At 42.6% G+C, this 27,460-nt stretch overlaps 1 protein-coding gene and 2 long non-coding RNA genes across 3 annotated transcripts; 1 reads left to right on the top strand and 2 right to left on the bottom strand.

The window, feature by feature from the left end:
• The first annotated feature begins 9,992 nt into the window (after positions 1-9,992).
• DNAJC22 (DnaJ heat shock protein family (Hsp40) member C22) lies at positions 9,993-15,593 on the top strand. Its single transcript, XM_069970078.1, has 2 exons — positions 9,993-10,987; positions 15,140-15,593. The coding sequence occupies exons 1-2, from the start codon at positions 10,148-10,150 to the stop codon at positions 15,323-15,325; spliced, it is 1,026 nt and encodes a 341-aa protein (XP_069826179.1). The 5' UTR covers positions 9,993-10,147; the 3' UTR covers positions 15,326-15,593.
• On the bottom strand, positions 13,488-15,589 carry LOC138792528 (uncharacterized). The gene is made up of 3 exons (XR_011363151.1): positions 15,099-15,589; positions 14,293-14,414; positions 13,488-13,621 (listed from the first exon to the last, which is right to left on the bottom strand). It is a non-coding gene; the product is annotated as an uncharacterized lncRNA (long non-coding RNA).
• Positions 15,594-17,396: 1,803 nt separating the features above from the next.
• LOC138793524 (uncharacterized) lies at positions 17,397-20,115 on the bottom strand. The gene is made up of 3 exons (XR_011363287.1): positions 20,058-20,115; positions 19,851-19,960; positions 17,397-17,452 (listed from the first exon to the last, which is right to left on the bottom strand). It is a non-coding gene; the product is annotated as an uncharacterized lncRNA (long non-coding RNA).
• Between the last annotated feature and the right edge of the window lie 7,345 nt (positions 20,116-27,460).

Below are 27,460 nucleotides of genomic sequence, written 5' to 3'. Positions count from 1 at the left end.
GTGCCGACAAGCTAGGATGGCCTGCTATACATTATAGCAGGCCATCTTCCCCGATCGCTGCGTGTGTACACGCAGCGATGGGGGAAACCGCGGGCGTAAATGTACGCCCGTTTGCGTTAAGGCACAGGTTTTGGGGGCATACACTTACGCCCGCGGTCGTTAAGGGGTTAAATAGAAGTAATTAACAAATCTATATAACTTTCTGAAAACAGTTGATTTGAAAGAAAAAGATTTTCGCTGGATAACCCTTTTAAGCCTAACCCAACAGAGCAAAGTGATGCCTGGGCCTCACCAAACTGATCAAGAGGATACTGGGACCTCACCATCTGTGGTGGAACTCCATGCAAAAATAAAAACTATTGCTCAGTCTATTCTTCATTTGCCCCCAAACTCTTTATACCATTAATATATGCGCAAAATGAGTAAACCCGAGATTGTTACAGCCAGGTCCGCCTCACAGTTTCAGAAGCACTGATCTATTGTATATGGCTTTATTTACTTATTTGTATAGCGCACACAGATTCCGCAGCACTTCACCTATCTGTATGTTTTTGGCTGGTTTCTATTCATCAACATCTTAGAGGAAACTTGAGATGTGACGTTGTCAGGCCTGTTCAGCCATTCAGCAGCAGAGGCGGGACCCTGCTACAGCTGCTGAATGGCTGAGCAGGCCTGACAACGTCACGTCACATCCCTCTGAGATGTGACTGGGTAGAGACCAATGGACCAGAGCAGTGCGAGAAGGCCATAAAACTGGAGCCGAGGAGGGAAGTGGACGCCATTGTCTTATCCACCCCCTCCCCGGCAATACTCTGAATTTCTCACTTTGTTGTAGTCAAATAGAAGCTGGGCTCTGATTGGTTGCTATGGCTAACCATTACACTCTCACTACAAGACAGAGTGACAAATCTCCACCTAATCATACATAAGGAGACAGCCCCAGCAAAACCATGTCTCGGGTATGTCCCGGGAAGTTCGGCCCCCCTGCCGCAGGAAGCACCGCTCCCTTCCAGCGCGAGGGATGTCACTCATGCAGAGCATGCAGAGGAACCATACTGATAAGGTAAGTATAGCTTTTTTTTTTTTTAAATACAGATGAAGGGACAAGAGGATGCTGAAGGGGGTACTGGTATGATGATGAAGAGACAGGAGGAGGATGAAGGGGGAAGTAGTATGATGATGGAGGGGCAGGAGGATAATAGGGGTAGTACTATGATGATGGAGAGGGAAGGAGGATTAGAGGGGTAGTACTATGATGATGGAAGGGCAGGAGAATGAAGGGAGTAGTAGTATGATTATAGAGGGGCAGGAAGATGATGAAGGGGTAGTAATATGATGATGTAGGGGCAGGAGGATGAAGGGGGTAGTAGTATGATGATGGAGGAGCAGTAGGATGAAGGGGGTAGTAGTAAAATGATATGGGGTGCAGCTGCATCATAAGGGTACAAACTACCAGTATGTACAGTCAGTCATTAGAATGCTATCTCTGAGTCTCAGCCTGCTTTGAGTGGGGTGTGTAATATACTAGGGACCTGAAACTGGGGTGTGTAATATACTGGGGAGCTAATACTGGGGTGGGTAATGCTCCTTTTGTGTTGTTCTGACTGTAAATTCTAACTGGAAAACGTTGAACCCACACCCATGATAGGCCACACCCACCAAGAACACACACACAATAAACCACACCCCTTTTTAACGCTAAAGCGTCCCTGGGGGAAAAAAATTTAAATGTTGGCAGCTATGATAATAACACTTTATTGTGTTTAGTTTAATTTTCACTAGTGTGTGTGTGTGTGTGTGTGTGTGTGTGTGTGTGTAGACTATTTTCAACACAATTCACAATTCACTCACATCAAAAGCAACTCACACACCTTTAAAGAAACAGACACAGCTAATATAATATGCAAAAATCTTAATCATTTCTTTATGCTTGTTTTAAATCACACATGACTTTACATAACTTTTAACAGTCCATAAGTCCTTAAAAAAGAAAGAAAAACCCTAAAGATTTTAGCCTTTTGCGATGATGTCGCCTTTTCCCAGACATTACCTGCTGCACGGATCAGATTTCCAACCATGCGGCATCTTTGTTCTGCCTGCTACCCTACTCTTCTATTCTTTGGTGCCTCAAATAAGGAATCTCATCCACCAGGCTAATAAGCTGCTCTACATTCATTGTGGGCAAGTAAAAGGCTGTGAGGGGTGACCTAAACACTGCAGGGGCTCTAAAAGATGTGCAAGATGGCTGCCAGAAGGAGTCTAGGCGAGACTTGTAGGAAAGCCATCCCCCAAATATGGACGGCATACGGATGGTAAACCATATGGCTACAATATTATTTACAGACCCATTGACTTCAATGGGCACAGCCTTTCTGCAAATAAGGACCATATAAGTGCGTGATCTATTGTTATACAGATCCAGATCTGTAAATAAAGAATATATGCATTAGCCTTTGGACTACTATGGGTCCCCATACTATCTGCATTTGCGGATCTGTGAATGTGGACAGTACGCGGAGAGAAAGGAGCCTAATGTCAGGTTATATCATTTGTGGAGTTTACAGGACACATGAGGCGCCCCACTGCCCAATTTGCATACACGTCTGTAACCTAATAGCTTAATTTAGTTGCTTTTTATATCTCTAAGTGACAGACAGGTGACTACAGCCCCATGTTATGTCCACACATTATATACAGTGGTCACTGACATAGACCCTGTCTGCCCCTTTAAATAACTGCCAACATCTACCTCTAGGGAGTGATGCGCGAGTCTCTGTTGTCATGGTAACAGGATCGGGAGCCACAGAACAGGTGAGAGGAGCGGAGCTACAGGAATGAGAGGAGCGATGTATGGAAGAGATGAGCTGGAGGCTCCATCTAGTGGTCACGAGTAAGAATGACGACTCTTTATCTTGTACATTGTTATGTGGTCTACGGCCAGCAGCTCCTGCTTCTATTAGGCTTCATGCACACGTCCGTGAAATTTATCTAGGTTTCTTATCAGGAGATGCGGATCAATTTCAAGACTTCTATTAGACATGGACACCCTTCAGTTTTTTCTTGAAGGGTATTTGTTTCAGAAAATAACTCCAGAAAATAGAGCCTGTTCCATTTTTATCCAGAATTCCGACACAGATATCCCCTTAAAAGCCATCAGATCCACAGCTCCAGATGCGCATTTGCAGACTGGCTGGATTTTCTGATGCTGGGCACCCTGGGCCAGCAACCTTTTCTCTGTTGAGAGTTATTTTGGCAATTATAAAATCATTCAAGGGCCGTATGCTACATGGCTGCTCCACACAATGTTATAGTATGCGCGGCAGTGGCATAGCATGGGTTGGCAGCAAGGCAAAGTATTGTGCCCCCCATGATGCCCCTAGAATTGTAATGAACCCCCAGTGATTCTTTTTTTAAATCCTCAAGAAAGAAAAAAGAACCTTAAGTAGTGTATTTAACCCCCAATGATGCCCCTAGTATTGTAGTTACCCCAATGATGCCCCTAGTATTGTAGTTACCCCAATGATGCCCCTAGTATTGTAGTTAACCCCCAATGATGCCCCTTAATATAGTTGTTAACTGCAATGATGCCCCTTGTATTGTAGTTACCCCATTGATGCCCCTAGAATTGTAGTTACCCCAATGATGCCCCTAGTATTGTAGTTACCCCCATTGATGCCCCTAGTATTGTAGTTACCCCAATGATGCCCCTACTATTGTAGTTAATCCCCAATGATGCCCCTAGTATTGTAGTTACCCCCAATGATGCCCCTAGGGGTGTTGTTAACCCCAATGATCCCCCTAGTATTGTAGTTACCCCAATGATGCCCCTAGTATTGTAGTTAATCGCCAATGATGCCCCTAGTATTGTAGTTACCCCCAATGATGCCCCTAGTATTGTAGTTACCCCAATGATGCCCCTAGTATTGTAGTTACCCCAATGATGCCCCTAGTATTGTAGTTACCCCAATGATGCCCCTACTATTGTAGTTACCCCAATGATGCCCCTAGTATTGTAGTTACCCCAATGATGCCCCTACTATTGTAGTTACTAGTGATGAGCGAATAGTGAGATATTCGAATATTCGATATTCGTACAAATATCCCGCGAATATTCGAATATTCAGTCGTACTAATATCGAATATTCGAATATCTCACTATTCGCTCATCACTAGTAGTTACCCCCAATGATGCCCCTAGTATTGTAGTTACCCCCAATGATGCCCCTAGGAGTATTGTTTTTTGTTTATATGTGACACATGCTTTGGTTCTTTGTTCTACTTTTTGTGTACTTTAAGAGCTGTATATTGGTTTGTGTGAGTATGTGTTTATATATTCTACGGTGTTGATATATATTGTTTAACGTCTTTAGTAAGCACGGTAGGGTTACATTGGAGTCTGTGTGCTAATATTTGTATTATGTCATATATATTTATTGTGTCATAGCAGGGTGTGAATACTATTCAACACATTTCAGATGTTTTAAGGAAGTTTTTGAGACTTCATGTGGGTTTTTAATATTTTCTGGCAGTGTTTGTACCAATTGCATTTATTCCCTAAATCTTTAGAGTAGCTTCATTCCGCTGCCAGTATGTGACCCGGACCCTTTAAATGGAAGTTGAGCTTTAATAACCTGACACCACCACTACTCAATGAACAGAATACAATATACCAGTGCTCCTTAAAGCAATGTACCATCAGTTCATTTGCTTTAAGATTTTCACATGGATAGAACGGCGCTGGCACAGGGAAGCCGGTGCCACAGTCCTTGTTTTGAACCGCTTTCCGGTTCCCGCATACAGCTTTGTTCTATTCCCAGGCACCGGCCGAGGGTGAAGCACTGGAGGCGGGCTGGCCCACCCCCAGTGGGAGGAAACCCCGCCTCTTTATGATGCAGCTTCATTGATTCTACTTTGTATGTTACAACTAGGAAATTGTAAAGTAAGTAAAGACAAGTGTGAGTGAAGGTTTCCTGCCTTCCCTTTGTATAATTATATTTATGTTACCATAAAAAAGGTAGTACACCATTAGGGGTGCAAAGAGCAAATTCATCTACATCCTCCTCTTAAAGGGAACCTGTCATCACTTTCATGCTGCCTGTGTGGTGCCGCGGTGGTGGTACCGCATAAGTGCTGCCCTGCCGGTGAGCAGTGACAGACGGCTGGTCACAGGTTGGTTGGGACAGAGTGACTCCCCTGGTGTAGTGGTTGGCCGAGGTATAACCTTGAATGGTGGTTATTTGTTGTGACACCAGTGCCGGTTGGGCACACAAGTATGGTGGCAAACATGCTTTTATTTTAAGTGGGCTGGCTATACTTTTTCCCCTGTGACCAGTAACCTGCCGGACTGTTTGGGTCCCTTGGGCAATTATCACGGTGGTCCGGATTGGAGTAATGACCCACCCGGACTATTGGCACTGCCACCCACAGAAAGGGGAGATAACCCAAGGAAAGTGTGATTACTGTGTCGGTGCTTGGTGAAGAACCACAGAGTCCCATTAAAATAAATATTTTCTTGTTTAATGTGAAGATACTTGATACAGGAGAATACAGTATACTTTCGTCTTGATAAGTTACTTTACACTTAAAACAGGAACAGATCTGTACTGTGAGTTGAGTGATACAGCCGTGCTGGATAAGTTGCCTGCTGGGAAGTAGAAAAGGATCAGAAGAGTAGAGAGGAGGATTTCGAGAGAGTCCCAACCCAAGTAGTACTGTGCTCTGCGAATACTTGTGCCCGTGTTTTGACTCCTTGGTCTTTGCACCACCTATTGCCCACTAGTGTCGGGTGACTCATCCTAGAGGGTGACACAAGCCCCAGACCTTGTTACCTGGGATGAGCAGAGTAGTCAAAGTTCTCTGTTTACATCCGCGCTGCGAGATAGAGTGCGTAGGCTTCTAGCAACTTTGCTCTATCCAGATCAGTTCCTTTACTTCTTGTGGACACTGTCCTGCACTGCGTTCCTCTTGTCCACGGGGTGGGTTAGGATGATCCCTGACTTGTTCTCTCTAGTAGTGACTTAACACTGCATAGTGCATAATAAGGTTGCTTGAGGGAAAACTGTAGGGAGCGTCCTACCTCTACAGAATCTAGGGAAAGAAGACCTTACACTTCCTCTACCAATGTGACTTTGTTCCTACAGCATGTATAAACTGTGCTATGAGTGGGTGAAGAGTGCATGTAAAGAAGTAAAGAGAGAGATGATATGTTAAGAGAATAAAGAACTCTCATTGGTGTACAGATCCATGTGGTACATAAGCAAACAATTACCCTTTAGTTCCTACATCTGTGCAATATCTGGACACAAATACTTATAATGACATCTAGTGGTAAAACTTTGGTGCTGCTACATTACCACCTACACTTTTAAGTACAAACTTTTGTGAAGGGTGTTAACAATAGCAACACCTGTGGTGGGACACCACACCTGAACCACAGGTCACCTGAGAGGTCCTCAGTAGGTTCTCTTTACCACACCTGCTTTAATTGATAGATCTTTTCCGCATACACAAACAAGGAAAACTCTATCGATCAAGGCTAGAGGAGCAGGGAGAAGCCACCAGGGAGCACCTGAGGGAATTGTGGTTCCAGCAGCATGAAAGTAAATATAGGTTTCTTTTATGTTCAGTCCTTTTCCATGGTCTCTGTCTAAAAATACACAGCAGAGGGCTCCAATAGAATGCAGTGGAACACAAAGAGAACACAGGAATTCTAACGTCACATAAAACATGTCCAATCATGCAATCACCTACAATAAATGCATATAAAATCTATTATAACAAATATTTATGTTAATTCCATTTCTTTGTGACTCAATTAGATAAAGTGTATATAAGAGTATTGCATATATGCCTTAAAAGGATATATGGTAGATACAAAAAATGTATAGCAAAACATATAGGATTACGATACAATGAGTTTATAATTAAAAACATTAAAATTCTAAGGATATATTGTTATTTTATTAAAAACACAGCTCCATGCAATTGTCTTGCTGTTTTTGGCCAATATTTTCCTATAATAGTATGTGGTGTGTGCTGTAGACACAATGATGTTTCAATGCCACCTGCTGGCTCATATGAAAACATGTCGCTTTATTCAAAACTTTAAAGGCTACTAAATACTTAAAGGGCATGTGTCGCCTAAATGTTCTTTTACTGATTAGAGTCAGATACTAAAACGTGTTCTTTTATTATAATCTGTTTCTATCGTCTGAATTTTTTTTTATTTAACTTTTTGTACATTGTTATGCGGGCGGCCATCTTGCCTGAGCTGTTTTTAACAGTATTTAGTGGCATGCTTTACAGCAAGACTCATAGACACAGACCACAATAGACAAGTCTGTCCCCTTGAGATAAATGTAACATTACTGAGCCCACTCTGTGACCTCTGAAGAGGTCATTCCACAGAGAGCTGCTATTGTATCCTCTATCAACCAATGTCACATGTTGCTGCAATGCTGTACAGACCACTTTACAGCAGCCTCCAACTAATTACCACAGACAGAACAGGAAGTCTCAGCTTAGCTTTTGCCCCAGTGGTGAGAATGAAAACTGCAAGATATCAGCATTATTTTATAATGTAGACAGTAAAATGGGAAATTAGAAAAAACTGCACCAAAAATTCTTAAAAAATGTTTAACATAAAAACATTATTTAAACTATTATTCATTTTTTGATTACACATTCCCTTTAAAATGTAGGTAGGTAGTGGTGATCACCCTGGACAATAACCCAAAGCCCCAGTCCATATATTTGATACATTTCCTATCCAGCTGTGTGGAATATGGTAGTATAATCAGTAATAATGACGCTAAGCCTGCTACCGTAAGGGTGCCTTCACACAAACAGAATCCGCAGCAGATCCGCAGCAGATTTGATGTTGCAGATTTGATGCTGTGTTCAGTTATTTAGATCAAACGGCTGCAGATCTGCTACGGATCCACAGCAGAAAACCTGCTGTGATACGGTACGTGTGAAGCTAAGCTAAGGGTAGCTTCACACACACCGTATTGCAGCAGATTTTCTACTGCAGATTTGGTGTGTGTGAAGGCACCCTAAGGGTGCGTTCACACGTACAGGATCTGCAGCAGATCTGCAGCAGATTTGATGGCGCAGATTTAAAGAGAACCAATCACGGGCGAAAATGATTTTTTTTTTATTTCCTAATTAGATGTAAATCCTGATTTTAACAAAATTTTTAAATATAATTAATTAATTTTACAGCTGCGTTTTTTAAATATTCCCGTTTTACTTTCCTGCCTCGCGCCGGCTCTTTTCAAAAGAGCCGATACGAGACAGAAAACTCCCGTCATGCAGAGCGGCAGCAAGGCCGGGGGGGCCCGCCATCTTGATGACGTCACTTGCGTCCCACCGCTGGAACGCAAGTTACGTCTTCAAGATGGCGGACCCCCCCCCCCGGCCTAGCTACACCAAACAAGCGGAGTAGGTAAAGTATAAGACTGTAAAGGCAGTCTGTATCTTCATGAAGTCTATTTATGAAGATACAGACTGCCTTTGCAGTCTGTATCTTATGCCTTACCTACTACTCTGTGCCGGTGCAGCAGGGCCGGCGCCGCCATCTTGATTACGTCCTTGCGTTCCACCGTAATCAAAATGGCGGCGCCAGCCCTGCTGCACCGGCACAGAGTAGTAGGTAAGGCATAAGATACAGACTGCAAAGGCAGTCTGTATCTTCATAAATAGACTTCATGAAGATACAGACTGCCTTTACAGTCTGTATCTTCTACTTTACCTAATCCTCTGTTTCTGTCCAAGCAAGGCCGGGTGCCGCCATCTTGATGACGCAACTTGCGTTCCAACGGTGGAACGCAAATGACGTCATCAAGATGGCGGCGCCCGGCCTTGCTTACACAGAAATGAAAGAGTAGGTAAGGCATAAGATACAGACTGCAAAGGCAGTCTGTATCTTCATAGATAGACTTAGGGGAAGATATACTTTAATATTAGGGACAGTGAAATTTAGATGATAGGTTCTCTTTAAAGTTGCAGATTCAATGCAAAGTAACTCTGGGCCATCAAATCTGCTGCGGATCTGCTGCGGATTTAAATCTGCGCCATCAAATCTGCTGTAGATAGATCCTGTACGTGTGAACGCACCCTTAGGCTATGTTCACACAGCGTAACAACGGCCGTACTTTGTACAGTGTGGAACACTGCCCATTCTTCTATGGGATCCCGCCCAGAGCATATACACTTAGTATACGCTCCGGCCGGCATCCCATGCAGCGCTGCAAAGAACTGACATGTCAGTTTTCTGCGGCCACATTTCAGTGAATTGCGGCCGCAGAAAGATCTGTCAGTTCACACAATGAAGCGAGCGGCTCCGGACGCTTGCTTTATTGTGTGCTATGAGAGTTCTGATGCGGGTGTGCGCTGATGCGCCCTCATCAGAACACTGTGGCCGGAAAGATCATCCGGCCGGTACTGCAGTACCGGCCGGGATGATCTTTTCAGAGACCAGCCGTTCTGTGACGCAGCCGGGTAACGGAACGGCCAGTCTCATACGCCGTGTGAACATAGCCTAAAGGGGTATTCCAGGAAGAATTAACTTTTTCCCTATCCACAGTGTCTGAATGTGGTGCAAGTCATGTAGGATTTTTTATCCCCTATAAACTGCACCAGAATTTTGGTGCATTTGCAATAGTAAATTTGCCCCAGTGTCTCAGCCCCCAAGATAAATTGGACAATGAATTGAAGTTTATACATAACTATAAATTCTAAACAATGGTTTTTTTACCTTCCTTATTACATATTGTAATATTGCTACCTGTAAACACTTCTGTATTACTTAATCATTTATTTGCTATATAGGTAGAAGACGTTGTTTCTTAAGCCGATAAGTGCAATAAAGCAATGATAAGAGGCTGCATGCGGCAGAATCAATTCTTTCCCTGCTGGTTCTATGACTTATCTAGTTGATATAGGGGAGGAGTTATACCAAGCCATGTGTCTGACCTTTGGGACAAATCCTCGAGATAATGTAGTTGGTGCTGACAAGAGCAAAGTCTGTGCACATGCCTGCGAACCACCCCATGTGGATTACTGACTTCTCCGCTCGTTGTACTAATCAAAATGTCCTCAAGAACGTCTTCTCCACAGGTAACCTGGTGACCCGACCTTCTCAAGAATGGGCAAACGGCTCATAGTAGCTTTAGGCCTTTGGGCCATCGGTGGTCCGCTTGGATTACACCATATATACTTAGGCCGGGACAGCCATGCCTTGCTTCTTATGCTTACTTTGGGAGGTTTTGGAATGGGATGGATGTGGGACTTCTGGAAGATTCCAGGACTTGTATCCCAAGTGAATAAACAAAGTAAAAAAGCAAACAAAGTCAAAGAAGGAACACCGCCTGCGAGCTCTATCCGCCTTATGGCGCAGGTTACCACTGGCATTTATTTTGGTCTAGTGGCAGCTATTGGACTGTCTTCCCTCACTAGTTACTATGTGGTTGCTCTGCCGCTAGCTGTTGGTTTAGGGGTTCATCTTGTGGCGAGTGTAGGTGATCAAACCTCTGACCTGAAGAACACACTGATAGCTGCTTTCCTGACATCCCCAATATTTTATGGCCGCGCTGTCTCCATGATCCCCATCAGTCTCACAGCAAGCATCACCTCTCAACAACATCGGAAATATCGACGACAGCAGCAGAATGAGGAGAACCTCAGCTTACGCCTATACCGCATAGGTCTAGCCTACCTGGCCTTCAGTGGCCCCCTGGCTTACAGCGCTCTTGTAAATACGAGCCGCACTATTAGCTATGTGGCTGGATGCATTGGGTCCTTGCTTGACTGGCTGAGCTTTTTTCCCAGCCTGAGTGCAATAGTGGAAAGAATTCTCCTCCTACCATACAGAGTCTGGGGGATTTTTGCAGGAGGAGGCCTCCATGATCATTACTTCAAGGAATGGGAAAAAATCTATAAGTTTGTGGCCAGTTTTCAGAATGAAAAGGAAGAAATGGCCTGCAAGGTAAGACATGAATATATACGGCTTCTATTAATCAGTATTTCCTGAAGATTTATCAGTATTTACGTTTCATAGGATGAAAGTCCTTAAATTTTATGATTTTTTTTTATTACCAAACATGACAGCCATCAGCAAAATACTCTATCAATAGAAGGGTGACTAGTCGACAAAAAACACACGCTACACGTGTCTACTGTTTTTAGTTCATATTGAAGTCTGTTTAATGTTAACCAGCCTCCCAGTATAATGATATAATCTTGATGAGCACTACCCACATGACCCAAAATGAGTAGAGATTACATGAATAAATGACAAGCTACTCTCCTCCAGCTCTATAACATGCTGCCTGCAGATTGGACTGCCTTTTCAATCCCTTTAAAGGGATAGTTCACACACACAAAAAAAAATCAACTGGTGTCAGAAAGTGCCAGAGATTTGTAATTTACTTCTATTAAAAAAATCTCACGTCTTCCAGTATGTATCAGCTGCTGTATGTCCTGCAGGAAGTAGTGTATTCTTTTCAGTCTGACACAGTGTTCTCTGCTGCCACCTCTGTCCATATCAGGAACTGTCCAGAGCAGCAACAAATGCCCATAGAAAACCTTTCCTGCTGGAAGACTTAATTTTTTTTATTAGAAGTAAATTCCAAATCTATGGCACTTTCTGGCACCAGTTGATTTGAAAGAAAAAAATGGGGGAAAACAACCCCTTTAAGAATGTCTGAAATTATATTAGCACATATTAGGCTTTTCTTAGTCACATCCCTTTTCTTTTGACACTTTTCCTGCTAAAACAAGCACAAAAAAAGAAGAAAAAAAAATCATAAATTCAATATTTTACATAGCATTCAACTTTATTTTGCCCAGTAAATCTCTTTTGAAGGTGGAAATTTATTGATGGCCCATTCGCAGCATAGGACATTACTATCAGATTGGTGGGATCCCTATTGATCTCATGGCATCCCTATTGATCAGCAGTTTTTTTAGAGCGAATAGGCTTCTGTGGGAGCCAAGCAGCAGTAATAGAAACGGCTCCTTCCAATTCTGTTCCACAGATCTGGCAGACAACTGATGGACAGGTGTATGTGACCCCACCGATCTGATATTGATGACCTGTCCTGGCCATTAATACATTTTCACAACAATGTTACTATACTATACTATACCACAGGTCTTGTCCTATCAGTAAATATCAGACTTCATTTTGACACCATGGTAAATTGATAGCATAATGGCATAAGCATTATTTTCAGAATATGCAGGATCAAGACCTGTCATCCATCAATCTCTTAGTACATTCTGTGCTTAGAAAGACATTTAGTTTCACATTATTACGCATGTGTGCAATTGTGAACGCATTCTAGAGATGAGCAAATCTAAGCCTGCTATTCTCCATAGAGCGATGTGAATCACTATAATTCACTGCAAACCTTGAACATGGAAATCCGATTCTACACTTCCTCACTAGTAAAAAAAAATAAGTTGTATAATATGAACCTATAATAGGTAAAATGTATCCAACCTGTAAAACAAACCCTTATTATGTAACATGACACTGACATGAATAGAAGCTACCTACAGGACTACTATTGCACGTTTAATTTAGCCTGTGTTTCTGATTGTGTTTGTCCAGTTTATCCGATCAATATAGTAAGCAAGGGCCGATCAGCTAGATCAGTGCTCGTTTACAGAGACTATTATACGGCTCCATTATTGTGCAGCAATGCCTCTATATATCATTATCAAATGTCTGTGCAGTCCTTGCTTTGAAAGTGTAGTAAAGTTCATACATAACTTCTCCATGCTCCCCGAAACCTCCGGTGGAATTTCAGTGGCGGTCTCTGAAGTGACAGGCCGCTCAGCCAATCACTGGCCATGGCGGTCCCATCCCCGCCAGTGATTGTCTGAGCGGCATGTTACTGCAGAGACGGGCTCTGAAGTCCCAATCAAGGTTTCTGGAGCATGGAGAAGTAATGTATGAACTTTATTAAATCCTTTACAGATTCATCAGGCACGCATCACTGTTACATGTAGTGATGTACGCCCAGCGGCCTATGATTTTAGGTCGGGACCTAAAGACACAATCAGCTAATGATCATTGTCATCGTCTGATCGTTGTCTTTATCAAATGGAGCAATAATCTGCCAAATTGGCCTGATTTGGCAGATTATCGCTCCATGTAATAGGGCCCTAAGAACTATTAATAATAAACTCTGTCTTTGGTACTTTCTGCTACTACCATGTTCATGAACATGAACCATTTACACTAAGTTCTCATACCTTCTATGTATAGACCATGATTTACCTCATGGTATATTACAAGAAAAGTACGTGGGGTATTACACACTGCAGGGCTATAAACAGAGTGGATCTAGGTATTCTGGTGTTGTTGTTTTTTTAATCCTACATTGTTAGGACTGTATAAAATAGATAAAAAGCTATAATTACCTACCATCAGCTACTTCCAGATGACAGTTTGGTGCAGGACCTGCCCAAACTGCGTAAGACAGGGCACCGCTGCTGCCAATGGTTGGCTGAGCAGGCGGGTTCTGTTCTGTGCTCCCGTCTCAGAAGGTAGAAGACAGGAGCAGCGGAGGACTGGAATGAGCCTAATGGGAGCTCCAGCGTGACCTGGGGCCTGTAATAGGAATTTTTTTTAATATCAGAATAATCCCCAAAAGGCAAAAACACTTGAGCCACACGAAGTTTTAGAAAAGCATATCACAAAGTTTATTAGAAACAGAAAAAAAATCATATATAGCATGCATTATTATTACTATTTAAAAAGGAAGCAAGACAAACAACACAGCATAGGGGGAGAGACTGCTTGGTCTGCATAAAGACGAGATTATGTTAGTCACACACTTTGACCAGCGAATTTTATATAAATCAAGGTGCTAAGTGCATAGTGCTAAGATAAAAAAAATATCGGAGGCAAAGTGTATGTGAATTACGTTTAGGGTGCGTTCACACGTACAGGATCTGCAGAAGATCTGCAGCAGATTTGATGGCCCAAAGTTACTTTGCATTTAATCTGCAACTTCAAATCTGCGCCATCAAATCTGCTGCAGATCCTGTACGTGTGAACGCACCCTTAGGCTATGTTCAAACTACGCAAAGAGACCACCTGTGTATGGATGGCCAGACCAGAAAGAAAAATTCAGTAAGGTGCAAATGAAAGGTTATACAGGAAAAGACTAGTAGTGGCCAAACATACACCACACAACATAAAAATGCAAGGCTGAAAAACAAATACGCCGTACAGCAGAGCTGTGCAGCTCTCTTACCCACCAAAACACCCCAACTCACGTTTCGGTCACACCCTACTGTAGTGAGGACCAATAGACAGCCGAACTGTCTTGAAAATGATACAGAGTTTCCCTGTGCCAACCACTGCAGGTACCAGGTGCCGCCATCATGTTTGGTATAAACTAAAGGAAGACAAATGACACTTTCTCTACCAAAAATCATCACTTTCTATTGGCTACATTGCTCCACTGTTCTTAAAGGGGTTATCCAGCGCTACAAAAACATGGCCACTTTTCCCCGTACTGTTGTCTCCAGTTCAGGTGCAGTTTGCAATTAAGCTCCATTTACTTCCATGGAACTGAGTTTCAAAACCGCACCCAAACTGGAGACAACAGTAGGGGGAAAGTGGCCATGTTTTTGTAGCATTGTATAACCCCTTTAGGCTGGGTTCACACTACGTATATTTCAGTCAGTATTGTGGTCCTCATATTGCAACCAAAACCAGGAGTGGATTAAAAACACAGAAAGGATCTGTTCACACAATGTTGAAATTGAGTGGATGGCCGCCTTTTAATGGCAAATATTTGCTGTTATTTTAAAACAACGGCTGTTATATTGAATATACATTGAATATATATTGAAATAATGGTAGTTATTTACTGTTATATGGCGGCCATTCACTCAATTTCAACATTGTGTGAACAGAGCCTTTCTGTGTTTTTAATCCACTCCTGGTTTTGGTTGCAATATGAGGACCACAATACTGACTGAAATATACGTAGTGTGAACCCAGCCTCATGAACATGTATATTTAATTAATATATGTATTTTTAGATTAGGAATCCTTATACTTCTAATCTTTTCACCTGCATATCCTTTTATGTATTCCTTTGGGCTTCTCCGCTAGATTCTCGGAGTGAACTCTGATGCCACCTTAGAAGAAGTGAATCACAGTTATCGGGACCTCGTAAAGTTGTGGCACCCTGATCACAACAGGCACCGTCCTATTGAGGCTGAAAAGCATTTCATTGAAATACAGGCAGCGTATGAGACTCTCACTCATCTGTGGAAAGTAAAGAATCGTGGGCAATGAGAAAATTTAAACTACCACTGACAAAGAAAATATTGGTTCTCCTAATGTAGTGTAGTTAATATGTACCTGTCAATTTAAAAAAAATAATATCCTAGGAACAAAAAAGGTTTTGATTGGTTCGGGTCTGGATATTCAGACCCCCACTAATCGTTAGATGAGTTAAGGCTGAAGTTGGTGAATCAGCCTCAGTGGGTTTAAAGTCTTTAGGGCCCCTGTACACCTTCAATAACTGACGGCTGCAGCCAGGGCTGTATTTACCACTAGGCACCCTAGGGCAGCACCTTGCAGGGGGGCAGCACCAAGAAGCAGGGGGACAGAAAAAACTATTTTTTTTGTTTTTATTTTTTTAGTCTTCCTCCTCCCGTTCAGACTTGCCAGTAAATCTGGTGTCTTTTCCAGGGGGGTGGGAGGTATGGTGGTATTGGTAAGGTCTGGTATCGCCAATAGGTGCATGAAGATGGGGCGTCTTCAGGTTTAGTGCCTAGGGAAGCAGCAACTGTTAACACAGCCCTGGCTGCAGCAAGAACAGTCTCTTTCTGAACAAAGAGTGGGTTTCTCTTTGTGTAATAGAAATGTGGCCAACAACTGATTAAATGGTAACTATTACTCTGCCCGTGCACCAGGGCACTCTTTCAAAACTCCAGCAGGCAAATAGGGGGAGATTTATCAAACATGGAGTAAAGAGAAACTGGCTCAGTTGCCCCTAGCAACCAATCAGATTCTACCTTTCATTTTTCAAAGAGTCTGTGAGGAATGAAAAGTGGAATCTGATTGGTTGCTAGGGGCAACTGAGCCAGTTTCACTTTACACCATGTTTGATAAATCTCCCCCAGAGCAGTGTATGGAACTGCCAGAAGCATTATAGGCTTGTATTGTAAAACACTTACAACGCGAGGTTATAACGCTTCAGGCAGTTCTGCAGACCTTAAAGGAGTTATCCAGGCTTAGAAAAACAAGGCCACATCCTTCCAGAAACAGCAACACTCCTGTCTTAAAGGGGTTATCCAGCACTACAAAAACAAGGCCACTTTCTTCCAGAGACAGCCCCACTCTTGTCTCCAGCTTGGGCAGGGTTTTTTGCTGCTCAGTTCCATTGAAGTGAATGGAGCTTAATTGCAAACCGCACCTGAACTGGAGACAAGAGTCTCTGAAAGAAAGTGGCCATGTTTTTGTAGCTCTGGATAACCCCTTTAATTTTGGATCTGGTTTTGAAGCTCAGTTCCATTAAAGTGTATAGAGCTGAATTATAATACCACACACAACCTGTATAATTTCTTTAACTAATCTTCTATCTAGATAAACAGGGAGTCATAAGACATAAATGACCTACATGAGGTACATTAGGAGCACTAAAAGTGAGAAGGAAGGCAACAAATGAGATGTGGGAAGAACACACAAGTACTTGGATAGCACGTATAAAAGAGCTATTTTAATTATATATATCCAGAGATAGGTGAGAACATGTTTGTTATGAAGTACTGTAATATGTATGTTTTTTGGATGTAACTCTTGTTTTATTGCTTATCAATGATTCTTCACACATTGAGAATGACATTCATCACATTAATTTTATTTATGATCTTAAAGCCAAGCAACAAGCATAACCGCTGTTTGATTCATGAATTGCATGTTTTGTATTGTGTTTTGTTGTTGTTGTTGTTGTTGTTGTTTTTGGAAAATGACCTACTGTTTAAATCAAATTGTTATGTTAAAAGATTTTTTTTTTTTAATTTTGCATTTTACTATCTATATTACAAAATGATAATGAAATCTTGTAGTTTTTATTTATTTTAACCCCCGCTTCTGCTGCTAACTGGCTGAGCGGGCCTTACACGTCATGTCCCAGGTCCCATCTCAGAATGCGCTACAGTCGGGGAGGTAAGTGCATGTTATTTTTTTTTTTTACCCATCCCACCCTGGTAGCTTTGAAAATAGTGGCCTTGTCCGGAGCTCTCCTTTTACTAGAGACATGGGTGCAGAATGTCACACAAAGCCATCTGTTGTCTAATCTTATGAACGTTGTAGCTCTTACCTCACAGAAAATCTTCTGCCTGTAATGGTGGGCACATTTGGGGGGGGGTTTGTATGTTATCTCCCTGATGGTTTGACTGCTTGTTCCTTCACCTGCTGTAATAAGGAGGAAACACTTTCTTTATGATACAGTTAGTCACTACATTCCTTAATGCATGCAAACAACTGTCCCTCTATTATTTGTTCCCATAAAGAGAAGCGCTCAAGCCTTATGCTTACATAGTAAACAATCTTTTCAACACGACTAGTAACCAAACATGTTCTTAGTGGTTGCTTCTCTCCCGTAGAGTCTTGCCACACACCACAGACCTCAGGAGAAGCCATCAATTATTGACCGACTCTTCAGTGAGGCTGCTGCAGCCTGATCTATGCAGTGAATATGGCAGAAGTAGTTGCTGGGAATTACACCAACCTTTGAGAGGAGTCAGTATGCGAGAAAGTTGCAACAAATGCAGAAGATTTGCACATAGTAAATGAGCTTTAGCAGCCTTAACCAAAGTCATTATGAACAACTTACATTTTTTGTGCAAATTTGTAAAATTTTGTAATTTTTTTCCACCAGTCAGTCTGTATTATTGATTAATACTTCCCCTATATTCACATAAGATCTGCCAATTCAGTTCACTGTGCTTGCAAAAATTCATGTGTTAGCCACTAAAATAATGCCATCCTGCTGCAACTTCTGTAAATAAGCTGCTGCTTGCAAATATATCCTTAGGGGGACATTTATTAAGTCCGGTGTTTTTTACGCCGGACTTAAAAATGTCCCCGCATCTCCAGCGCTACGGGGATTTATGTAGAGGCGGACTGCCTGTACATAAATCCCGTGCGCATCGGTGCGCACAGCCGAAAAGGTTTTCGGCGTATCCTTTGGCCGAACGGATGGTGAATCGCGCAGACTCTGAGTCCGCGCCCTCCGTTCCGCCCCCTTCACACCCACTCCCCGCTCCCCCCCCCCCCCCCCGCCATACTCGGCGGAAAGTGCCGATTTGCAAATATTTTATTCGCAAATCGCCCATTTGCGAATAAAATAGTGCGCAAATCGGCACTTTCCACCGAAAAACATCCGTATGACGGAAGATACATGTCCCCCTTAGTGTCCAAGTCAGTGGTGTAGCTACCATAAAGGTAGACCATGCCACTGTTTGGGAGCCCGTAGGCCCCCTGGCCCTTAAACTGTGTTTGTGATGAACGCTCACTGTTAAATGTTGCGACGCTCTGACTGGCAGAGCAATAAGCCATTGGCTTCCTGTCCTGCCAGTATATCTTGTGGCTGGAGGCAGCATTGCACCTCCAGCCACAAGAGCCCTTCCCCCCCATATATATAATTACCTGGCTGGCACAGTCCCTTGACATTCTTTCTTCCAGCTTGTGTGCCAGGGAACTGGGAGGACAAGGAATGCCAGGTCTGCAGCATTCCAAGTGAGTACTGTATGTCTGTGTGTTGGGGTGGGGGGTTGGAGGCCCATACAGTTTTTTGCTATGGGGTCTCATTAATCCTAGCTACGCCCCTGGTCCAGGCACCATACACTAAAGCACATGTGTTCAAACATTCAATGCAGATTTGGTCATGACTTGATCTCAATGAAGCAAGATTAAAGGGGTTATCCATGGTTGAAAAGCACATCTACTTTCTTGTAACTGCAGTGCCACATCTGTCCTGAGATTGTATGTGGCATTGCAGTTCACCTCCATTCAATTCAATAATGGAGGGCTGCAAAACCACACCCAAACAGAACACAAGAGTGGTTCTGTTTCTGGAGGAAAGAGGCCATGTTTTTCTAAGCTTGGAAAAACCCTTTAAGGCTGGGGCTACAGGGAGCACAACCAGATACCCTCATGTTGTACCCCATAGATCCAAGGTGGATTGTCTAGAAGAATTGTCTAGTTAGAATTGCCATGTATCCCCTGCCTAAAGTGTTACAGATTTTGGTTGTTTTGTTTACAAGTTGTACTAAGCACCAGAGAGGCATGACCAAATAGTTCTGGTTCGGATCTCAGGAAATACATTAAAGGGTTGTTCAACAAAAAATTGTTTCAAATCAACTGGTACCAGAAAGTGCCAGAGATTTGTAGTTTATTTCTATAAAAAAAAATCTCAAGTCTCCCAGTACTTATCAGCTGCTTTATGTCCTACAGGAAGTGGTGTATTCTTTCCAGTCTGACACTGTGCTCTCTGCTGCCACCTCTGTCCATGTCAGGAATTGTCCGAAGCAGTGGCAAATCTACATAGAAAAGCTCTCCTGCTTTCCAGACTAGAAAGAATACCACTTCCTCCAGGATATACAGCAGCTGATTAGTACTGGAAGGCCCAAGATTTTTAAATTACAAATCTATTGCCCCAGTTGATTTAAAAGAAAATAAATGGCGAACAACCCCTTTAAACATTGCACAGAAATGGCAACATAATACATTCATGCTCCATATGGTCTGTAATTTCTGAAGAAATGAGATTCTTCAGTTTCCGCAGCGGCTGATACACTTGTGAACGAACCTTTGATGTTCTTTTTCCGGGGAACACCTGTCACATTACAGCAATCAATTCCAGCGTCAATGTCTTAATGCAATTGTGGATATCTCTTCTTCTTCCTAGAACCTAGGTGTCTGTAATGCAACAGATAAAAAGAGCGGGATGTTATCTGCAGATTCTCAAGAAGTCCTCCTCACCTAGAAGCAAACCTCTTGTTTCTTCAAGCCTTACATGGTCTCCTGGGAATGCTCTGTAGAAAAAGCGACGATTGTAGGTGCGTTCTGTCTGCAATGGAAATATATTGATAAAAAACGTCAGGAACTTTGTGCCAGTCATACTATGCATCTCACTACAGATCGTACTTCATCAGCCGGAGAATGGAAAAATACAGTCGTCTATAATTATTTTGTTGATGCTTTTACTTTCCTAAAAGATGTGTGATAATGTCTCTAAATATAGTTGTCCTAAAGGGCTCTAAACAGCAAGTTATAGCATGCTGGGTGCAGCAAACAGCAAAAAGAAAGCAACTTTTTCCGTTATATGCAATGCAATTTTATACACAAATATACAAATACAATTTTCCCACCTAACACTGGAGTTCCCCTTGAGGGCACAAACACACACGCTGGATCGGCTGCGATTCCCTTGCCTGTAGTTTGTATATTAACATCCCGCTGCGAGTATGTAAAGAGATCGCCCTGTTAACCCCCTGCCGGCTGGAGCATACTATACCTGCTCCACGATATGGCTTGCTTTGGAGGCTCCCGGCGTCTGGGCGTTCCACTTAGCCAATCAATGCACTGCGGCGGGCCAGCACACTGGCTGACCGGGACATTCAGCCGGGAACCCTCGAAGCAAGCCATATCATGGAGCAGGTAATGTATATGCTCTGGCCGGCGGCGGGTTAACGGGGAGGTCTCCATACATAATCGCAGCGGGATGTCAATCCCGCTGCGAGTATGTCTTCCCATACAAACTACAGGCAAGGGATCCACAGCGGATCCAGCCTGTGTGTTTGTACCCTTAGGCTATGTTCACACAACATATTTTTTCGTATTTCTACGGTCGTTGTTGCTGATTGAAACAATGGCCGTAGTTAATGCGAGAAAATACGTTGGCTGGGTGTCTATGGCCGGAGTGTGACACGTCAGTCTTCTTCGGCCGCTATTCAGTGAATAGCGGCTGTAGAAAACCATGTCAGTGCACACTATGAAGCGAGCGGCTGCAGCTGCAAGCTTCATAGCGTGCAGTGGGGAGTTCTGATGTGGGCGTGCACGGATGCGCCTGCATCAGAACTCTGCTGGCCGAAAGATCATCTGGCCGGTACTGCAGTACCGGCCGGGATGATCTTTAAAGAGAACGGCCACTCCGTGACCCGGCCGTGTCACGGAACGGCTGGTCTCTTACGCCATGTGAACATGGCCTTAAGCATGCCTAAAGTGCCTTTTAAGTCTTCCTTGCAATACAACTCTGAGTATTTAAATTGTTCCATAATAGTATTACGCTCTATCAGAGATCTAAGGGTGTCTAACCTGCCTGTGTAGATTTTAGTTGTTCAGAGATTTCTGTCTAGAGTCTCTCTCATAGAAGAAATCGGTCTCTTTCTCTTGGTCCCTGACAAAAGCTCTGGCCCCTGGGCCAGGCCCGGGTGTCACTGCAGCAGGAACTCTCTAGTTTCCTTTTGCTCTCTCTCATAGACCAGACAAAAGACCTCCCAACAGGAACTAATAAACTGTAATAAAATACAGAGCTAACCTGCAAAAGATTTACTTAACACCCCACCCCCCAACCTGTTTTCCTGTTATATTAAGCTAAGGGACTCTTCCATATTGCTTGAATAACTGGACAGCTCTATGCAGGGAATATTTTGGGCAAGCACGCAAGTAGTGAGCTGAAGCTTCCATGTAGGAGAATTGGAAGTCACAAGTTGCTTTGTGGAACATTTATAAATGCATTTTACTTATACACAACAAACCCCTGTTGCTAATTTTCAGTGCAATTCATCCTCCCCTAGGACCTGCTCCTAATGTTTATAGACTAGTTTGTCTTGTCCAAGTATCGGTCTTTCAGTGTCCTGTAGATATCAGACAATCAATCCTATCTGGTTCAATATTTTTATTAAAGTATATAAAGGTTTAGCAAACAAACATACATAGTTACATATATGAAGTAGCTGTTATACATGAGTGGGTGTCTTAAACAATGGTATAAATGAGGCAGGTAACATATTGTACACCCAGTGGGTACATAAATGGCTAATTCGGAGCCCTGTCGAATAGGGCAAATCAATCCTATCTGGAGAGGCTATAAAAGCATCAAATTCCCCCATGTTTCTCCACCCTTGCAAAATCTCTGACTAAACTGGCCTAAAAGGATATCATATGGGCTTACTGAAGAAAATGTGCAGACTATATTTACTACTGAACTGTTCCCACAGAGATAATACTTCTGAATCAAGGCACAGCAGATCTCTTAGAAATTAACTTTCCATTCAATTTTCACTCTGTTAGATATACAGTGGGGAAAAAAAATTTAGTCAGTCACCAATAGTGCAAGTTCTCCACTTAAAAAGATGACAGGTGTCTGTAATTTACATCATAGACCTCAACTATGAGAGACAGAACAAGAAAACAAATCCCGAAAATCACATTGTCTGATTTTGTAAGAATTTATTTGCAAATTTTGGTGGAAAATAAGTATTTGGTCACCTACAAACAATCAAGATTTCTGGCCCTCACAGACCTGTAACTTCTTCTTTAAGAGTCTCCTCTTTCCTCCACTCATTACCTGTAGTAATGGCACCTGTTTAAACTTGTTATCAGTATAAAAAGACACCTGTGCACACCCTCAAACAGTCAGACTCCAAACTCCACTATGGTGAAGACCAAAGAGCTGTCAAAGGACAACAGAAACAAAATTGTAGCCCTGCACCAGGCTGGGAAGACTGAATCTGCAATAGGCAACCAGCTTGGAGTGAAGAAATCAACTGTGGGAGCAATAATTAGAAAATGGAAGACTTACAAGACCACTGATAATCTCCCTCGATCTGGGGCTCCCCGCAAAATCTCACCCCGTGGGGTCAAAATGATCACAAGAACAGTAAGCAAAAATCCCAGAACCATGCAGAGGGACCTAGTGAATGAACTGCAGAGAGCTGGGACCAATGTAACAAAGCCTACCATCAGTAACACACTACGCCGCCAGGGACTCAGAGATCCTGCAGTGCCAGACGTGTTCCACTGCTTAAGCCAGTACATGTCCGGGCCCGTCTGAAGTTTGCTAGAGAGCATTTGGATGATCCAGAAGAGTATTGGGAGAATGTCCTATGGTCTGATGAAATCAAAGTGGAACTGTTTGGTAGAAACACAACTTGTCGTGTTTGGAGGAAAAAGAATACTGAGTGGCATCCATCAAACACCATACCTACTGTAAAGCATGGGGGTGGAAACATCATGCTTTGGGGCTGTTTCTCTGCAAAGGGAACAGGACGACTGATCCGGATACATGAAAGAATGAATGGGGTCATGTATCATGAGATTTTGAGTGCAAACCTCCTTCCATCAGTAAGGGCATTGAAGATGAAACATGGCTGGGTCTTTCAACATGACAATGATCCAAAGCACACCGCCAGGGCAACGAAGGAGTGGCTTTGTAAGAAGCATTTCAAGGTGCTGGAGTGGCCTAGCCAGTCTCCAGATCTCAACCCTATAGAAAACCTTTGGAGGGAGTTGAAAGCGACAGCCCCAAAACATCACTGCTCTAGAGGAGATCGGCATGGAGGAATGGGCCAACATACCAATAACAGTGTGTGCCAACCTTGGGAAAAATTACAGAAAACGTTTGACCTCCGTCATTGCCAACAAAGGATATATAACAAAGTATTGAGATGAAATTTGGTTACTGACCAAATACTTATTTTCCACCATAATTTGCAAATAAATTCTTACAAAATCAGACAATGTGATTTTCTGGATTTGTTTTCTCATTTTGTCTCCCATAGTTGATGTCTTCATATGGTGTCAATTACAGGCCCCTCTCATCTTTTTAAGTGGTGGAACTTGCACTATTGGTGACTGACTAAATACTTTTTTCCCCCACTGTACTCTCTGGGAAGGATGAGTTTTCCATATACGGAGGGAAAAAAACCACTATGCACCAATTTTGGCCTTTTTACTGCCATTTTTTTTTTCATGTCTAGTCTAAGTCCAGCCTAAAGCCCCCTTTTCACTTTAGGAAAATCTTCCAGATTTCTTATTTGTAATTACTGTCAGGATTTCCCAATCCATAGGGTCAAATTGGGCCCTGACACCCTTCAGGATTTTTCCTGAAAGGCATCGGTTCAGGAAAATAGGTTAGGAAATTTTAGAGCATCAAGAATTACTGACACTACAATACTTTTTTTTCTGATCACAAAATCCTGATGGTTTTCTGACTGTAAATACTGATGACTGTCAGGGAATCCTGATGGTTTCCTGAGGCTTCTGTTCAGGATTTCCTAACAGTAAAAACTGACCCGGACGTGTGAAGGGGGCCTAAAGCAAGTCTTTTCTTTTTCAGCTAAATATATTGAACAAGGGATGCTGAGCTGCTGTGTCATGTCTCCTCCCTGTCCTGCTCGGCATGACTCATATACAGAGCTCTGAGCCGGAAGCCGAGCCTTTTAGGGTGCCTTTACACAGAGAGATTTAGCTGACAGATTTTTGAAGCCAAAGTCAGGAACAGACTATAAACCGAGAGCAGATCATAAAAGAAAGACTGAGATTCTCCCTGTTTTCAAATCCAGTCCTGGCTTTGGCTTCAAAAATCTGTCAGATAAATTTTCTCTATGTAAAGGCACCATTACATGGTCAAGTAAGGCTGTGTGTAGAGCAGGTATTCTGCTGCAGCTTGGCGCCACTTGTTTAGTAGGAAAAGTAAAGACTGGCTTTATAAGTTTATAAACTTAACTAATGAAACCAAAGTTATAGTTTGTTTTATCTAACTATACTCTATCGCTAGGGTTTGTGAGCCCTCTTCTGCTGGAGATGACCATTTCCCGTTAATGGCTCAACCTCTTTTTCATATAGACAATTAATAATAAATCATAATAATTGCCACTTCAGATTATGCTAAGATTCCCTGTACATTATACAGAATGGCTTCATTCATTGTGTATGAATACATTTATTCTACTGTAGGGATTTCTGTGAGTGAAATACTGGAAGATGGTAAATGACTTGACTTGAAACCTTGAGCTGTTCCCATGCACATTATGGCAATTGTTGATTTCTAGGTAGATAGATAGATAGATATTCTTTTTTTTTCATCGAATAATATAATATAATAATATATATATATATATAATAATATTTATAGCATTGTAAAACCACAGCAATTTGCAGTAAAACTATGTGCGGGTCCACAACTAATCTAGCTCCCTGTTATGTTTTGCAGAACGACTGTACTATTGTAAATGTACTATGTATTAAACTATAATAATAGGAGTGGGCATGGAAAGGACCCCCTCTTCATTTGCAGTGTGCAGGCCACAGCTGTCCAGTGTACAAAGAGTTCCATGATAATGGCACCTAACAATGCAATACAACAATAGAATAAGGCCGCATTCACATGTTCCGTAAATACAGAAGATGTGCTGTGGACCGGACTCACAGATCTCCTGCTCTCACTCGGCAGTATTTGGGTCATAAATTAGCATCAGCTTTTTTCGGCCAAAATCCAAGATTGGAACCCACAGAGAATAGCGTCCATGTGAAAGTTCAGGTTAAAGTCCAGGTCGGCAAAGTTTGCTTTATGCGAGTTCGATTTAACTGTATGAACCTGAATATCTATGGGTCCGTTCATCACTAGTTACTAAAGTTTTTTGAATACCATTTGATGTAATATAACATATGTGACCTCCTTCTGACCCTCTTGCGTGTACTATTTGGGTTTGGGATTCTTTGTTATTTTTGTCTTGTTGTGAGCAATGGTACACTACTAATATATTTTTCAGTGCATTTTTTAGGACTTTTTTTCCTTTTTGTATATAAAAAAGTACCTTCCTTAACACATGTCTGGTCCCGGGTTCCCTTTGTCTCCTGGTGTCGGTATTCAGGGAAAAAACATCCTTTATTCCAGAAGTGTGGGGTCAAAGAGGCATGGCCTAGGTCTGCAGCTTCTCTCTTCTTCTTCTTCTTCTTCTTCTTCTTCTTCTTCTTCCCTTCCTCTCTTCTTTGTAGATACACCCCTGGGCTGGATATTCATCTTTGGCAGGCCTAAGAGTACTATTACACGGAACAATAATGGAACGATTATCGCTTTATGTAATAAATACAACGATCAGCCGATGACGACGATCATCGGCTGATCGTTGATATAGGTTTTGACCTATTTTCGTCGGGCGCCGACCGCGCACTGCTACGTGTAATAGCGGTGTGCGGCCGGCAACTGACGATATACATTACCTATCCACGTTCCAGGGCTCCTGCTGCGGTCTTCTTCTCCACGGGTCCCGCGCGCTCTAGCTTCAGAGTGGCCTGTCAGCTGACAGGCCACTCTGAAGTTAGAGCACGCGGGACCCGTGAAGAAGAAGACCGCATCAGCAGCACTGGAACGTGGATAGGTAATGTACTGTATGTAGTTTAAACAGGGGCTGCAAGGACATCGGTAACGTCCGTGTAATAGGTCCAGTAAACGAGAGCCGATCTAGCAGATCGCTGCTCGTTTACAGGCATTATCGGGCCCCCATCGGCCCGTGTAATACCACCCTAAAGCACAGATGCTCTAAGCCCCGCTTCTTTGACACTGTGCTACGGGAATGAAAGATATTTTTTTCCCCCAAATGCCAGCACCAAGAGACAGATGGTGCCTAGGCTTAGGCATGCATTAAGAACAGTATCGGGGATGTCAGATGAATACATATTCACTTCAGTTTTTTTTTGTTTTATATTTTACAAATAGTGACGCAAAATGCCATGTGTGACCAGTCTTTGGGATTGTGCACAGGACTGCAGCATAGGGAATTTGAAAGTCAAATAGTAACCACAGAAACGTCAGTCTCCTTGAATGGCCTCTCAGAAGGTAATGATTCTCCCTGTGGTGAACCAATTGTTAGGGGGTTCTTGCGAAAAAGTATGTAGAGTCTATCATGAAGCATAGAAACATATAAGATTGTCAGCAGAAAAAGACCACCTGGTCCATCTAGTCTGCCCTCATCACTTCCCTTCTTATTATCTTAGGACAGATATATGTTTATCCCAGGCAGGTTTACATTCTGTTATTATAGATTTACCTACCACATCTGCTGGAAGTTTGTTCCCAGAATCTACTACTCTTTCAGTAAAGTTTTATTTTCTCATATTGCTTCTGATCTTTACCCCAACTAACCTCTCACTGTGTCTTCTTATTCTTGAATTAAGTTCTTTCATTAAAAACACTTCCCTCTTGAACCCTATTTAGTAATTTAACATATTTAGGCTATGATTCCACCATGTCTTTTTTGCCCATTTTAGCATCAGAATACTGCAAAATACTATTATGCAAATTATGGACATGGTTTGCATAAAAGGGCCACATTTTGGGGTCAAAATGACATCTGGCCAAAAAGGGGGCCATAAAGCGGCCAAAAAAGGACGCAGTGGGCATATTTAGATCAC

Source organism: Dendropsophus ebraccatus, chromosome 5, assembly GCF_027789765.1.
Source record: "Dendropsophus ebraccatus isolate aDenEbr1 chromosome 5, aDenEbr1.pat, whole genome shotgun sequence".
NCBI classification, from domain to species: Eukaryota; Metazoa; Chordata; class Amphibia; order Anura; family Hylidae; genus Dendropsophus; species Dendropsophus ebraccatus.
The sequence above is the reverse complement of the archived record's forward strand: the minus strand, read 5'-3'. Positions and strand labels throughout refer to the sequence as shown.

What these genes read in the sequence shown, in the direction of transcription:
- DNAJC22 (XM_069970078.1), top strand. Translation starts at nt 10,148, where the DNA reads ATGGGCAAACGGCTCATAGTAGCTTTAGGCCTTTGGGCCATCGGTGGT. An exon ending in AGGAAGAAATGGCCTGCAAG is followed by an intron (nt 10,988 to 15,139) that starts GTAAGACATGAA and finishes CTTCTCCGCTAG; the next exon opens with ATTCTCGGAGTGAACTCTGA.